A 16569-nucleotide genomic window follows, 5' to 3' on the forward strand; every position below is an offset into this window, starting at 1 on the left:
AAAAAAAAAAAAAAAAAAAAAAAGATTCCCCAAACTGGGATGCCTGGGTGGCTCAGTCGGTTAAGTATCTGCCTTTGGCTCAGGTCATGATCCCAGGGTCCTGGGACCAAATTCCATATCAGGCTCCTTGCTCAGTGGGGAGCCTGCTTCTCCCTCTGCCTGCCACTCCCCCTGCTTCTGCTCGCTGACAAATAAATAAAATCTTAAAAAAAAAAAAAAAAAAGACTCTCCAAACCTCATATTTTTCATTTAGAAATTGGGATGATGATCATGTAAACCTGACAAGATCACTGTGAAGATCAAATGATGTAATGTAATATATGCAAGCACACTTTGGTAAACGCTGGCCCCCACCCCTGGACTAGTCCTCAGGTATACTCTCTCATATACCTGGGATACTTATGTGTGTATCTTCCAGATCCTGCTCTCAAAGACCCCTCCCACATGGCTAGGATACTCAGAAAGGGTACACATCTTGAACAACTGCATTCCTTCCTATTTACTTACTTTTCCAAAAGGGTTATTTTCTGCAGCTATTAAATTGCTACCCTAAACTATGACCAAATAGAAAATTCATTTATTCAATACCCATTATGTATAAAGTACTGGGAAAAAAGGGAATAAATAGTAGGATAAACAAAAACAGGTCCATGTCCATGGCAACATGAGACAAAGTTCTACCATAATGGAGAGAGATACCAAAAAACCTAGAAAAAGTTAGGAACATCCGCCTTTAGGAACAAGCTTAAAGGATCTTTGAAGACAGTGGCTTGCATATCCACATGCAAAAGAATGAAGCTGGACCCCTACATCACATTATATACAAAAATTAACTCAAAATGGATCAAGGACCTACATATAAGATCTAAAAAGTATGAAACTCTTAGAAGGAAACATGGGTATAAATCTTGGTGACCTTGGATTAGGCAATGGAATCCCCCCACCTTTTTTTGGTGGTGGGGCTGTAATTGATGATTAATGGTTTTGTAAACATGACACCAAAAGCACAAGTGATAAAAGGAAAAAAATAATTTGGGCTTCATTAAAATTAAAAACTTGTGTCAAAGGCACTATCAAAAAAGTGAAAAGACAACCCACAAAATGGGAAAAAAACATTTTAAATCATATATGTGAAGATTTGGAGAAACTAGAACTCTCATACATTTCTCCTGGGAAAGTTAAATGGTGCTGCCACTTTGAAAAACAGTTTGGCAGTTCCTCAAAAAATTAAACATAAAAACAAACAAAAAACATATGATCCAGCAATTCCACTCTTAGGTATATACCTGAGGAAACTGGAAATATACGATCACACAAAAGCTTGTACACAAATGTTCACAGCAGCATTATTCATGATAGCTAAAAAATGGAAACAACCAAAATGTCCACCAACAATGAATGGATAAACAAAACGTGGTATATCCATATAATGGAATGTTATTTGGCTATAAAAAGGAATGAAGTACTGATTCATGCTACAACATGGATGAATTTTGAAGACATCATGCTAAGTAAAAGAAACAGATACAAAATAGCCATGTATTGTATGATTCCATTTTTATGAGATGTCCAGAATAGGAAAATCCACAGAGACAAAAAGTAGTGGCTAATGGCTACTAGGGATAGGTAGTAACTACTAATATGGGTAAAGGGTTTCCTTTGGGGGCAATAAAAATGTCTAGAATTAGATAGTGGTGGTAGTTGCACAACTTTGTGAAAATACTTAAAAAGCACACTGAATTGTACACTTCTTTCTTTTTTTTTTTAAGATTTTATTTCTTTATTTGACAGAGAGAGACAAAGCGAGAGGGAACACAAGCAGGGGGAGTGGGAGAGGGAGAAGCAGGCTTCCTGCTGAGCAGGAAGCCCGATGCGGGGCTTGATCCCAGGACCCTGGGATCATAACCTGAGCCAAAGGCAGATGCTTAACAGCTGAGCCACCCAGGCACCCCTGAACTGTACACTTCAATAAAATAAAAAATAAACTAAAACAAGCTAACAAACTGGTGGCAGGCTGGATTTGGCCCATAGGCCATAATTTGCTGAACCCTGATCTAAAGAATATTCCTTGAAATCTCTCACAAAGTCAGGTCTCACTTCCATCTTTTTCTTTGTGGGTGACTATTTAATAAACTTGGTATGTAATTTACTTCTCTATAAGGATATTATAAAAAAAAAACCCACCTCTGACAAGTCTTTGTTAGAATAAGGTTATACTATAAAACTTCTCTGGTCTACTAACCATATTCAAAAAGAAGACCAATCTAGTTTGATATTACTTGTTTCTAAGGAATTTATGCTCAAATTATGCAAGAAACAAAACAGGAACAAAAAAACAATCAAGTCAGATTGTGAAGGTGAGATATGTAATGTTTGCAACTTATTTACAGAAAATATTAAGAAAACTAATAAGGCAAGAGAATGAATCCACCAAGCCAAGAACTATTTGTTAAACCAACGAACTATTTTTATTTTATTTATTTATTTTTAAAGATTTTATTTGTTTATTTGACGAGAGAGATAGCAATAGCAGGAACACAAGCAGGGGGAGTGGGAGAGGGATAAGTAGGCTTCCCGCCGAGCAGGGAGCCTGATGGCTCAATCCCAGGATCCCACGATCATGACCTGAGCCGAAGGCAGGTGCTTAACCAACTGAGCCACCCAGGCGCCCCACTAACTAATTAATTCATTAATTAAAGTAAGCTCTACACCCAGTGTGGGGCTTGACCTCACAACCCAGAGATTAAGAATCGCATGCTCTACTGATTGAGCCAGCCGGGTGCTGCTAAACCCTTAAAGACACATGGTTGAGGTAGAAAGAATTATAAACTGTGGGGCCAGACAGGCCTGATACAATCTTATTAATCTTATTTTTACCACTTATGTGACCTTGGAAATCCTCAATTTTATTTTCCCTATTTGTAAAGTGAGATTCCTTTCCTCTCCCGCTCTCTTCCACGTGTGGAACATTGTGCCAAGAAATCCCACAAGTGAAAGAAATAGAATGGATCACAGTGTGGTCAAAATTTTTAAAGTGGACTTGGAAGATCCTGGTGATGGAACCAAAAACGAAAGTGCCACCCAAAAAAGTGAGGACTGTAGGCTACAAACTGGAATCCCAGGATATTTGGCTCCTGTCCAGTTATGACATTAAAACTCACTTGAGACAAGATGAGCTAGTACATGTAACTAAAGCGGGACGTGGAATGCTGAGCAAAGATGTCCAAGGAAAATATATACCAAAACATCTTAGAATTAATCCTAATTAATAGTAAATTTAAATCCTCTAATCTCATCTTCTTTTCTGGCTCTCTTACTCAATTGCTGCCAATATACCAGTTCTCTCTCTTTCTTTATATATATATATATATATATTTTTTTAAAGATTTTATCTATTTACTTGAGAGAGAGAGAGAGGGAAGGAGGGAGAAAGCACAAGCAGGGGGAGCAGCAGAGGGAGAGGGAGAAGCAGATTCCCCACTGAGCAGGGAGCCAGATGTGGGGCTTGATCCCAGGACCCTGAGATCATGACCCAAGCCACAGGCAGACCGACTGAGCCCCCCCCCAGGCACCCCTAAAGTTTGTCTTTAAAATACATATGGTCAGGGGCACCTGGGTGGCTTAGTTGTTAAGTGTCTGCCTTTGGCTCAGGTCATGATCCCGGGGTCCTGGGATCGAGCCCCCCATCGGGCTCCCCTCTCGGTGGGAAGCCTGCTTCTCCCTCTTCCACTCCCCCTGCTTGTGTTCCCTCTCTTGCTGTCTCTCTCTCTCTGTGTCAAATAAATAAATAAAATCTTAAAAAAAAAAACAAAAAACATATGGTCAAAGAATATATATAGTCAAAGTATTGTGTTCAAAAATTACTTGGGTTAGTTGGCATCCCCCTCCTCCCGATCGTTGCTGATTTTATTTTACTTTTTGAATGTGCAAAACCTCAACATGGTTCTAAAAGTAAAAACTCTACAAAAAGGTCCAGAAAAGGGTTACTCCCTTTTCTCTAACCTCTCCACCCTGTATCTTCCATCCGCTAGAGGGTCACCAATTTCATTACTTTCTGCTTATCCATTCTATGCTTGTGTTTGCAAAAATACACAGGTACCTATATAAATTCTTATTCCCCCTCTTTTGTTACACCAAAATCAGCAAAAATTATATTAAAATAGCCCTTAAACATATGGAAAAGGTATTCAATTTCACTCATAAGAGAAATGTAACTTAAAACTATACTGAGATACCATTTTTTCATCTGTTAGAATGGTAAAAAAATCCCAAAGCTTAACCACACAGTCTGTTGCTGAGTTGTGGAGAAGGAGGCACTCTCATGCATTACTACTGGGAAGGCAAAATGGTACAACTCCCATGGAGGAAAATTTGGCAATGTCTAACAAAATCATAAATGCATTTACCCTTTGGCTAGCACTCCTACTTCTAGGTTTTTACCTTAAAGATACATCTCCAGCAATACTAAAATACATATACGTAAGGTTATTCATTATGGTATTCTTATAACTATTAGAAACAACCCTAAGAGTCCATACATGGGATATTTACTGAATAAATCTTGGCTCATCTACATAATACAGTACTATGCAGCTACGAAAAAGAACTCTATGAAATGATACAAGTGATTTCCAAGATATATTGGTAAGTGAAGAGAGAGTGTGTGTATATATATAATCTCAAGTCATGCCTCATTGATTCTTCATCCTAAAAAATCCTCAAAGTCCAGTCAACCTCTCTATTCTCTCTTTACATGCTGCCTCATGTCTTTATTTCCCTTCCTATTCCCCTAAGAATACATGATTCATTACTAAAATCATTCTCTTGCAACATACATCTGACAAAACCCCAACCCTGAATGATATTCTAGCTCTCCTATATCTTTAACTTTCCCTTTTCTCCACTGATTCCATCCCCTTGGAATTAAACAAGCACAGGTTCCTCTAACCTAGAAAAGTACTTCCTTGATGCCAAATCCACATCTAGCTATGGCCTTCCATTTCTCTTCCCCTTCATAGCCAGACTGAAAGAGTAGCCTATACTCAATATTTTCACTTCCTTACTTCCCAGTAATTCCTCAACCCACTTCTATCATCTATACCACACACCATAAAAATGGCTCTTGCCAAGGTAACTATTGTAGCTTCCTTGCCCTAAATCAATGGACATTTCTTAATCCTTATCTTACTTGGCCCCTGGCAGTATTTGATAGTGCTGACTACTTCCTCCTCAATGAAACTTTATTCTTCTGGGTTCTGTGACATCACCATCTCTCTCTGTTTTCCTTCCTACTCCTCTAGTTACTCTTTCTTGGTACCCTTTGCATATTCTTTGTTCATGTGGCCTTATGTTGGTCTTCTTTATGTCTCTATCCTAGGCTTTCTTCCCACTCTGCACATTCCCCAAAGGCAATTACAACTCTTTCATTGTTCCAAACTCTATGCTGTTCCCTGCTTCCAAATCAGCATCTCCAGTGTGTACCTTTATCTTAAGCTCAGACCCAAGTATTCCAACTACCTATCCAGAAAGCACTAGATAACGCATAACATACAACTCCAGAACATCCATATTGAGCTTATCTTTCCCCTCAAACCTATTCCTTTTCCAGCGCTTCCCTTAGTGAATGATACTATCATTTACTCTGCCAGTCAAGTCAGAAACTTGACCTTCACCCTTGACTTCTCTTTGCCTAACTTTTCACATCAAGCCACCAAGAATTCTGTTTATTCTATCTCTTAAATGTCTTTCAAATTCACTGATTCTAGGGTTAGGTAACCCACCGCCTCTTCCTGAATCACTGCCACAGCTCCTTAGCTGGTCTGGCTTTATCTATTTATTTATTATTAATTTTTAAAGATTGATTGATTTTAGAGAGAGAAATAGAGTGCGTGCATGAGCAGAGGGAGGGACAGAGGGAGAGGAAAAAGAGAATCCCAAGCCCACACTGTGATGGAGCCTGACATGAGGCTCGATCCCACAGCCTGTGAGATCAGGACCTGAGCAGAAACCAAGAGTCAGACGCTTAACTGACTGAGCCACCAGGCGCCCTAGTCTGGCTATATTTAAACCTATGCAATCTTCATTTTGAAGCCAAGATAAGTTTTTTTATAGCTTAATTCTGATCATATTGCTCCTATTGTAAAAACCATTCAATGGCTCTCCACTGACCTTAGGATAAAGTCCATAGTCTTCAACACAGTTTACTATGTCTTTTATTAGGACCATTTCACCCACACTCATCTCACCAACCTCATCTGTCATCCTTCTCCCACTTGTATTTTGTGACCACCTGTTCTGAACTGAGTACCCTCTATTCTCTCTTGCATCACTCATATGCTATTCCGCCAACCTAGCACTTTTTCTCTCCCTATCAATCCCCAAATCTAGCTCCTCCCATCCATCTCTCAGGCATCAATGTAGACTACATTTCTTTTTAGGAAACTAAGCTGTGATCTCTCTAGCCCAGCAAGTTTCACTCATTTGTGAAATTTCTCAGAATAATGGGGGACACATGGAGGGGTAGAGATTGGGGATGGGGAGAGAACAAACATTTGTTGAGCACTGCTCAAAGAATGAAGGAGTGTAAAAGAAGTATAATTTAGTACAAACTCCATGAAAGATAATTTTGGTTTTTGTTTGTTTTTGTTTTTTAAGATTTTATTTATTTGACAAAGAGAGTGAGAGAGCACAGCAGGGGGAACAGTAGAGGGAGAGGGAGAAGCAGGCTCCCTGCAGGAAGTCCACTGCAGGGCTTGATCCTAGGACCCTGGGACCATGACCTGAGCCCAAGGCAGACACTTAACCACCTGAGGCACCCAGGTGCCCATGAAAGGTAATTTTGATAATAATTATCTAAAAATCACAGATGCGTGTACCCTCTGACCTACTAATTCCACTCACAGGTTTTTATCCTATAGACAGACACCAAAATGTGCCAATGATATTGCAAGGAATAATGTATGTACAAAAGACTGTAAGTAATCCACATGTCTGCCAACAGGGACAGTTTATTTATTTATTTTTAAAGATTTTATTTATTTATTTGAGAGGGAGAGAATGAAAGAGAGATAGCACGAGAGGGGGGAGGGTCAGAGGGAGAAGCAGACTCCCCGCTGAGCAGGGAGCCCGACCTGGGACTCGATCCCGGGACTCCAGGATCATGACCTGAGCCGAAGGCAGTTGCTTAACCAACTGAGCCACCCAGGCGCCCCAACAGGGACAGTTTAAATAAATTACTCTGAGGCGCGCCTGGGTGGCTCAGTCGTTGAGCATCTGCCTTCAGCTCAGGTCATGATCCCGGGGTCCTGGGATTGAGCCCCACTTTGGGCTCTCTGCTCGGTGGGAAGCCTGCTTCTCCCTCTCCCACTCCCCCTGCTTGTGTTCCTGCTCTTGCTATCTCTCTCTCTGTCAAATAAATAAAATCTTTTGGGGCGCCTGGGTGGCTCAGTCATTAAGCGTCTGCCTTCGGCTCGGGTCATGATCCCAGGGTTCTGGGATCGAGCCCCTTGTTGGGCTCCCTGCTCACCAGGAAGCCTGCTTCTCCCTCTCCCACTCTCTCCGCTTGTGTTCCTTCTCTGGCTGTGTCTCTCTCTGTCAAATAAAGTATTTTTAAAAAATAAATAAATCGGGCGCCTGGGTGGCTCAGTTGGTTAAGCGACTGCCTTCAGCTCAGGTCATGATCCTGGAGACCTGGGATAGAGTCCTGCATCGGGCTCCCTGCTCGGCAGGGAGTCTGCTTCTCCCTCTGACCCTCCCCCCTCTCATGCTCTCTCTCTCATTCTCTCTCTCAAATAAATAAATAAAATCTTTAAAAAATAAATAAATAAATAAATAAATAAATAAAATCTTTAAAAAAATTACTCTGAAGCCATGAAAGAATCTTTCTTTATGTGCTGATATACTAAATCATAAAATATTTTTAAATTCAAAGACTTAAGGTACAAAGCAGTAAGTATGTTAAGCTAACATTGTGGAAAAGGGTGAGATTTTATGCATAAAATTTCTCTGGAATGATACTAAAACTGACTAGTTGATTCCAGGGAAGTAAATTAGGTGGCTGGGAAAGAATGGGAAGGAGATGATCTTTTAAACTTTTAAAATTAGAACTATATGGGATGCCTAGGTGGCTCAGTCATTAAGTGTCTGCCCTCAGCTCAGGTCATGATCCCAGGGTCCTGGGATTGAGCCCTGCGTTGGGCTCCCTGCTCCGCAGGAAGCCTGCTTCTCCCTCTCCCACTCCCCCTGCTTGTGTTCCCTCTCTGTCTCTCTGTCAAAAAAGAAATAAAATCTTAAAAAACAAATTGGAACTATATGAATGTTTAATCAAAAATAAGTAAATAAAAAAGGAAAGGACCTAATAGTCAGATGCTAGGTGAAGAAAATGTTTAAGAAGCATCATTCATGTCATCCATCCAAACCTCCAGGTCAAAGAAGAGATGCTAGTGCTAAGTACTGTGCTAAGTACTTTGATTTTTGATTAGAGTACAATGAGCAGTTTTAGATCATGATTTAGTTTAAAAATTTTTAAGTGCCAAGATTTAAGAGTGTTAAGGCCAATTTCCTAATATAAAAGAGATGAATACAACAGATTGATGTACTTCTTGATTCAGATCTTCCTTAGGAAGAAAGCACTAGGAACAAAATTAATTCAGGTAAAGGTGGATGGAAACTCTTCTTAGAAAACATTCAGGAAAGAAATATGAAAAATAAAGAAAATTAGCTTTGCAAAGTAGATTTTTCAGAAGCTTACAGAACTGGCAGGATGAATGCAATGGAAAGAATATCCAAGAAATAAAGTTATCAAAGTTAACTTGAATGCTTTTTAAATAGGCATCTCTGCAGGTATAAATTCTACATATACAGGAAAGGTAACAAAATACCAGACTGGCTAAACTCAAAATGCAAACTAGAAAGTCAAAAAGTAAAAACAGGGCAGGATTATTAAGCTGGAAGGTAGAGAAGTGGTATGGGGATAAGATTAAAAAAGCGAACTCTAATACAGAAAATCAAAAAAGCCAATCAAACCAACAGGTTTCTAGTGAACATCTACTAAATGTTCAGCACTGTGTCCTAGGAGTTCTCTTTAAGTTATCCTTTTGAAGTTTTCAAAAGCATACACAGTAGTAAATTAGGAAATCCAGGAAAAAAATCTTCCCCAGATAATAAAGAATATTATAATCAATAACCACAAAAAGGTAGGAGCTTTTACTGTTGATTTTACCACTTTTATCCCACCTCCAGCTCCAAATAATCACCTCTTCCTAATGCTAGACATGAACTGCTGTTAACTAATACAGAGTTCATATGTGACAATAGGTAGGAAATAAAACAAGGAAAGGAAATGACAGTAAAGTGTTTTAAAAAGTTAGATGCCATCAAATCGGCATCTTAGGAAACTTTTAAGAGCTTTCTACAAATAACAACAATAATACCAGCTAATATTTGAGTGCTATATAACATGACTTTTACCATATACTAGGCACTGTGCTAAGTATTTTTACATAATTTTACATAAATTAACTTGTTTATCCCTCCTCACAAACCTAACAAACAGGATATGGATGTTATTTTACTGATGAAGAAATGGGTGAAGTTAGACTTACCTAACCAAGGTCATATGACTCATAATGGTATCCTAATTACTATTTGTTGTGGGGGGGAAGAGTCACAAAAAGATATCCCCTCCAACCTCAAAGTAGGAAAGAGGGAAATAAGATAGCTTTTTGGGAGTTAAGACTCTAAAACTCAGTACCATTTGAACTTTCCCTCCTCCTTGGCTTCCCTGATACCATGTTCTCCCACCTCTGTGCCTATTCTTTCTGGTTCCTGTGGATAGAGGAAGGGCAGTAACAGGCAATCTCTAAATGTTGAACAACCTTGGGTCCTGGTCCTAAGCTTGCTTCTCTCACTTCCTACTTTGTCCCCAAGTGACATTATCCACTCATCCTGTTTCATGGCTCCTACAGACTAGTGATTCTCAAACTTCTTAGTCTCAAGACCCCTTTCACTATTAAAAATTACTGAGGATGCCAGGGGCGCCTGCCTGGGTGGCTCAGTCGGTTAAGTGTCTGCCTTGGACTCAGATCATGATCTCAGGGTCCTGGGATCAAGCCCTGCATTGGGCTCCCCGCTCAGCAGGGAGCCTGCGTCTCCCTCTCCTCCCCGCTCATGCTCTCTCTCGCTCTCTCTCTCAAAAAAAAAAAAAAACTTGAAAAAAATTACTGAGGATCCCAAAGAGCTTTTGTTTATAGGGGTTATATTTATTGATATTTACCCCATATTAGAAATTAAAATGGAAATATTTCATATTATTTTCATTTAAAAATAACAAAAATGGTAAGTTAACATGTTTTAAAAGAAAAGTAAATATATTTTCTAAGACAAAAGAACTTAATAAAAAGAGTGGCATTGCTTTACATAATGTCTAGCATAATGGAAGGTAAGTGGGTTTTCATACCTACTTTTGCATTGTCTGTTGCAATATGTTATTTTGGTTGAAGTATATAACAAAAATACAGCCTCACAAAGATAATTAGTTGCAATAGGGAGGAGTATTTTGATAGCCTTTTCAGATAATATAGATCTCCTTCTTTGATACTGCACCAAAACTCCACAAGTAATGGTTTCTTAAGTTACAATGTAGAATCTGAAACCACATAAAGGAACTATTGGTACCTTGCTATGTTAAAGCACATTGGTCTAGTTTGTGTTATGCACAGGTCTTTTACACACGTATGAGTCTGTTATATCATACATTGGTCATTTTGAAAACAGTGACTCACTGAATTTAAAGATCTTCAATGTTAATATTCATTATACAACACTGTTGACATTTGTTTTTATCACCACAGATCTCGTCAAAAAAACCTTTTAAATATTGAGAAGTTATCAAGCTCATTATGGCAGATACAAGTTTTCCTATATTCTCTCTTTTTTTGCCTAGAAGTTCAAGTTTTATCCTTGGCAACAAATACTGTCAGTTGTTTTTCTTGAAGTGACAGCTCAGTTCATTCATTTTTAAGAAAATGTCTGCCAAATACTCATATCTGAATAACCATTGTTTTTGTCTGGTTCTTTCAGATGGTACTTCTTTCAGATGGTACTTCTTTCAGATGAAAAGACTGGCTAGTGGGGCTTGCAACTCAAACAACTGCACAAGTGCTTTTTCCTCAGAACAACCATCATAGTGCAGTTTGCAGCAGCAGGACTTTATGTGTACTTCCCATCCCACAATACAGAATACTAAAGAGATATATACGTTAAGGGTTGAAATTTAATAAAACTAGTAATTTTTATTGCTTCACATCAAGGACATGTTAAGTAAAACCTGCTTTTTTCTAGTTACTGCAAATGCATGGTGTTAATAAGTCGATGACAGTTTGATGCTATTTGCCTTAATCCATGCTAAGGTGACAGTAGTTTTACTCACTTTTTTTTTTTTTTTTTGCAAATTTTATTTATTTTTTAAGATTGTATTTATTTATTTGAGAGAGAGAGAGAGAGAGAACACAAGCAGGAGAGGGGTAGAGGGAGAAGCAGACTCCCCGCTGAGCAGGGAGCCCAATGCATGATTCAATCCCAGGACCCTGAGATCATGACCTGAGCCAAAGGCAGACGCTTAACCGACTGAGCCTCCCAGGCACCCCATTTTTTGCAAATTTTAAATGAATTAATTTTTGTTTTGCAAACAATGTCTTGATACTACAGTGAAAGTAGTTTTGACCTCATGGATTCCCTTGAAAAAGTTGTGGGGATTCCCAGGGGTCTGCAGACAACACTTTGAAAACTGCTACTATAGACTATCTCTCTGTCAATGACGCTTCAGTTTTTATTCCAGTCTGTGCCTCGCTCCTGATCCCAGACCCACTGGACCCTGGAACAATGAAAGAAATGTCTTGGGTTTTATCAAAGGCCTGAACTGCTTGAACTCTGAAACCCATCCCCTCCAGCCTTCCCCAGGACTATGCTCCTTCAATTATTCTGTCCTCCTATATCAGCAAACCTTCCCCTGCCATCAACATACAGTCACATGCTAGTATTTCTTCCCATTCTTATAAATCTCTCCTTTGATCCCATAGACCCAGCCACTTCTCCAGTTCTCCATTTCCTTTTGTAAATAAAGTTGTTTCAAGAGTTGTCTACACAACTCAGTAAAGCTGAAAACAAAAACAAAACAAAATGACTTTGAAGGAAAGAAGCGAGGGAATAAAAAAATGCCATTCTTCCTCCAATTTTCTGAAATGACCCCGCATTGGTTAAAGCCAACTCAAAGACAGGAGAACAAGAGAGTTGAAGGAAGGTGAATGTAGACGGAGAGGGGCAAGACAAGGTATCTTTCATAGTTTACCCTTTTTACTGATTACATCCTAGCTCCTCTCATCTGGGGGAAAAGTTTGTAATATATAAATAAATAAATAAATTTCCATCACCCTCTTTAAAAAAGAGAAAAAAGGGGCACCTGGGTGGCTCAGTCGTTTAGCGTCTGCCTTCAGCTCAGGTCATGATCCCAGGGTCCTGGGATCGAGCCCCACGTTGGGCTCTCTGCTCAGCGGGAAGCCTGCTTCTCCCTCTCCCACTCCCCCTGCTTGTGTTCCCGCTCTTGCTGTCTCTCTCTGTCAAAATAAATAAATAAAATCTTTAAAAAAAAAGAGAGAGAGAGAAAAAGAAAGCTGTCTACAATATGGTTGTCACTTCTTTACCTCCAATTCACTCTCACAACCACTCCAATCTAGCCTCTATTCCCACCACTCCAGTAAAGACCACAGTTGTTGTTCTGTCCTCATCTTACTCAACCTTTCAAAAGCACTGAGTAGAAGTGACCACTCCTTCTTTCTTAAAATATTCTCCTTACGTGGCCTTTACACTCTCCTGGTTTTGTTTCCTTTCTACTTCACTGAGCACTACTTCTTGGGTAACTTTTTAATCTCCTTAGCTTGTAATCAACTTCTAAAAGCTGGAGTGTCTCCACAGCTAGATCTTGGGCCCTAGTCTCTACACACAAAATGCTAATAGCAATGCTATTAGGGAGATGGGACTAAGAAGTAACTTTTAATTATCTTTTCAAGATCATCAGTATTAATATAGTTATATTTTTAAATGGATAAAAATTTATAATTAAAAGAAAGCAGTAACAATCATCTGTAATCTCACTACCTCGAGATAACACTGTGAACATTCAATAAATTTCTTCCTAGTCTTTTTCTTTTTTTTAAAGATTTTTTTTTTTTTTTAATTTGACAGAGAGAGAGACAGCGAGAGAGGGAACACAAGCAGAGGGAGTGGGAGAGGGAGAAGCAGGCTTCCCGCTGAGCAGGGAGCCCGATGCTGGGCTCGATCCCAGGACCCTGGGATCATGACCCGAGCCGAAGGCAGACGCTTAACGACTGAGCCACCCAGGCGCCCTCTTCCTAGTCTTTTTCTAAGATCAACATGATCACTTATAAACACTAAGTTGAAGGAAGCAAAGAGAATTTTTTTTTTTTAGGATTTTATTCATTTATTTGACAGAGAGAGAGAGGGAGCACAAAGAGGAGGAGTGTCAGGCAAAGGGAGACAGAGAAGCAGACTCCCCGCCAGGCAGGGAGCTCTGATGCGGGGCTCGATCCCAGGACCCTGGGATCATGACCTGAGCTGAAGGCAGATGCTTAACTGACTGAGCCACCCAGGCGCCCCAGCAAAGAGAATTCTAACTCAACCTGCAGATAACACTAAGTTGGATAGGACAGCTAAGCTGGATTCAAAACATGATCTGGAGGAAGGAAAGGGACTGGAACTAACATTATAGAGTGTCTCTGTGTTGGACATGATGAAAAAGCTGAACTTCTGGACTGAAGGCCCGGCTTTCCATGGACTGGTCAGGACAACACTGGACAAAGTGCTTGACCTTTCTAAACCTTTTTTTTTTAAATACCCATTCCCTATATACCTCCCCACATTACTTTGAAGCTAAAATGAGAAAGAGAGAGAGAGAGAGTGTGTGTGTGTGTGTGTGTGTGTGTGTGTGTGTAAAAACACTATGTAAACTCTAACTTTCTTTGCAAAGGTAAGAATAATTATTGTCCAAGCCAATAGTAAAAACAGTGGTATGCATTTCAACAATCTTTTTCCAAGCACAAAGCAAATAATATGACCAAGAAATAATTTCTGCATGACCATGCCAATCACCAACCTTGATTCACCTGCCTATATTTACCAGCCTAATAAAACTGCTGGAAAGGAGAGGTAACCATCAGGTATGACCTGCAGAGAAAAACTTGTTTACACCCTGAATAATGCAGAGGGTTCTCTATAGACAGAGAATGGAGAACTGGCCATCTGCATCTAGTGTGCAAACTGGATTTCTTACCTGTAGCTCTGCTTCCAGGCCCAGCCGCCTGATAAAGGGGTCAGTGACATGGTAGCGCCGCTCAAAGCTCAGGGCACCCCGCTCCTGGGGGACAGATACAAACTCACAGTTTCATTAATTTAATTCAATATGATTTACTATGTGCCTATTACATACCCAGCACTGTGCTGGGCACCACAGGATCTAAAAAAGGTCTGCACTATACTTGGGCAAGGATTAGAGAATAATAAAAGAGTATAAAATAAAGCACAAAGTTGTGCTTGTTGGGTTGCCGAAGAAGAAGAAGGAGAAAAGAGAGAGAAAGAAAGAAAAGAAAGAAAAGAAAGAAAAGAAAGAAAGAAAGAAAGAAAGAAAGAAAGAAAGAAAGAAAGAAAAAAGAAGGAAGGAAGGAAAGAAAGAAAGAAAAAAGAAAAAATGAAAAAAATTGAAAACAACAAAATAGGGAGTTTCCATTGTTAGGTTGGAGAGGGTGGGCATCATCTTTAGGACACATATTGTGGGGGATATTCATAGGAAAAAAATAACTTGCAAGGTCCCTCCAACTCTGATTCTGTGCCTCTAGGAAATGGTCCTTGCCCTTGAGGGCCATCCATTCTAATGAAATTACAAAAACCCCCACAAATGGACAAAGCCCCCAAAGGATTCAGGGATGCAGGGAAAAAATATATGAAACGTAGATTGATATGCACCAAGTACACGGCTCATTTAGAGGCATACACTCAATCCTTTTTGATGATGATCACAGCTTATGCTGCATGCCACTTATTTTTTAAAGATTTTTAATTAAAAAAATGTTTTTAGCACTTAACCTTTTTAAAAAACTTGTGTTCTTCCAGATTTCATTATGATCCACCTAGAGGCAGACATTATTATCATTTAACAACAGAAAACACAGGGAAGTAAAATGACTCAAGTCTTATAAGTAATTAGGGCAGTGGTGAGATTAAGCTCCTGACCCCAGTTTGGGGTTCTTACTATAGAAGCACATCATGTCTTGGTGGAAACTCTTCCATTAAATCCCTGTGCTCCTTTACTGCAGGTTTCCCTGACAAAGCCTGGGCTACCCTGCTAAATGAACGTGACTGCCTGGTCATTCATTCATCTCACAGAATGTACAAACTGTACAGGTCAGGTGCAGGAGACCCTTAAAGAAAAGAAGAAAGAGTCTAAGCTGAACTGGGACTAAGACTCTTCCTGGTCTTACATGCACAACTTAGCAGCTGGAGCAACATGAAGATGCCACATTTTCTCCTGCCACAGCACCCCCCATAAACCTACATATGCACACACAGTTGTGTACGCACATGCACAGCACACTGATGGCTCCCTTCCCTCACCAGCTTTCATTAATTTCAGCAGCCCAGGTACAAAGCACTGGGACAGAGGAGTCTCCATGAATTCTATGTTCTTGGGCAAAAGAAGATGGGAGTTAAGAGACCTTAATTCTAGTCCTGAGTCTGCCACTAAGTAGCTGTGTGACTTCAGGCAAGTCACCGACTTCAGACCTCAGTTTCTTCAGGTGTAAAATGAATCTGTTAGGAAGAAAGGACCTCATGCTCTTGTTCAAAGGTCTAAGGTGCTTACCTTGATCTGCCTACGGATGAGGTCTCTAGTTATGTTGACTTTTGCCATCTTCTCTTAATGGATTCAACAGCAGGAAGCTATAGAAGGATCTTCAGGACCCTTGAGCATTCCAGCCAAGCCCAGGTCCACAAGACACACATTTAATTACCTGGGGGGAAAAAACCATCAAACCTTGAGGGATGGAATAAAGTGGATCCAGAGCCCTGGTTCTACCCCTAAAACAGTCCACCAGCCTACCTAGTGAACTGGCTATTGCCTATGATTTATGACACGGTGGGCTGGCCCTGCTGCATAGTGTTGAAGAACCTTTGGAAGATGAAAAGGGTAGGATGGGGGAGACAATGACTCAGAGCCACAGAAAGTATTGGAACAAACACTGAAGGAGTCATGTATGCTTCACCAGAAAATGGAGGGTTGGATAGGAGTATGAAGGAAGATGGGAGCATATCCTGAAAATAAGAACAAGGCATGTAGCAAGAAAGATGTCAAGTTTCACTTGCTCAGTATGCATCTGTGGCAATTATGCATTAATTATACTTTGAATCCCTGACCCTCATCTTGGCTCTCCCCAAAACCAAATCAGTATCACGGAAAGCACTCAACCCTCTAATAGATTCACAAAATCAAAGGGTGGACAGGAA

The 16569-nt window shown here is 39.9% G+C and overlaps 1 protein-coding gene across 2 annotated transcripts in view; it reads right to left on the reverse strand.

Moving 5' to 3' along the window:
- WDTC1 (WD and tetratricopeptide repeats 1) overlaps positions 1-16569 on the reverse strand; it is a 65408-nt gene that overhangs the window by 30258 nt on the left and 18581 nt on the right. For both annotated transcript variants that reach the window (XM_032390390.1, XM_032390397.1), the window contains exons 2-3: positions 15929-16076; positions 14345-14428 (exon numbers count right to left, since the gene is read on the reverse strand). In XM_032390390.1, the coding sequence (XP_032246281.1) occupies positions 14345-14428; positions 15929-15976 (132 nt within the window). In that variant the 5' untranslated portion in view covers positions 15977-16076. The remainder of the gene's footprint in view (positions 1-14344; positions 14429-15928; positions 16077-16569) is intronic.

The sequence above is a fragment of the Phoca vitulina genome, unplaced genomic scaffold (assembly GCF_004348235.1).
Source record: "Phoca vitulina isolate PV1807 unplaced genomic scaffold, GSC_HSeal_1.0 scaffold2, whole genome shotgun sequence".
Taxonomy (NCBI): Eukaryota; Metazoa; Chordata; class Mammalia; order Carnivora; family Phocidae; genus Phoca; species Phoca vitulina.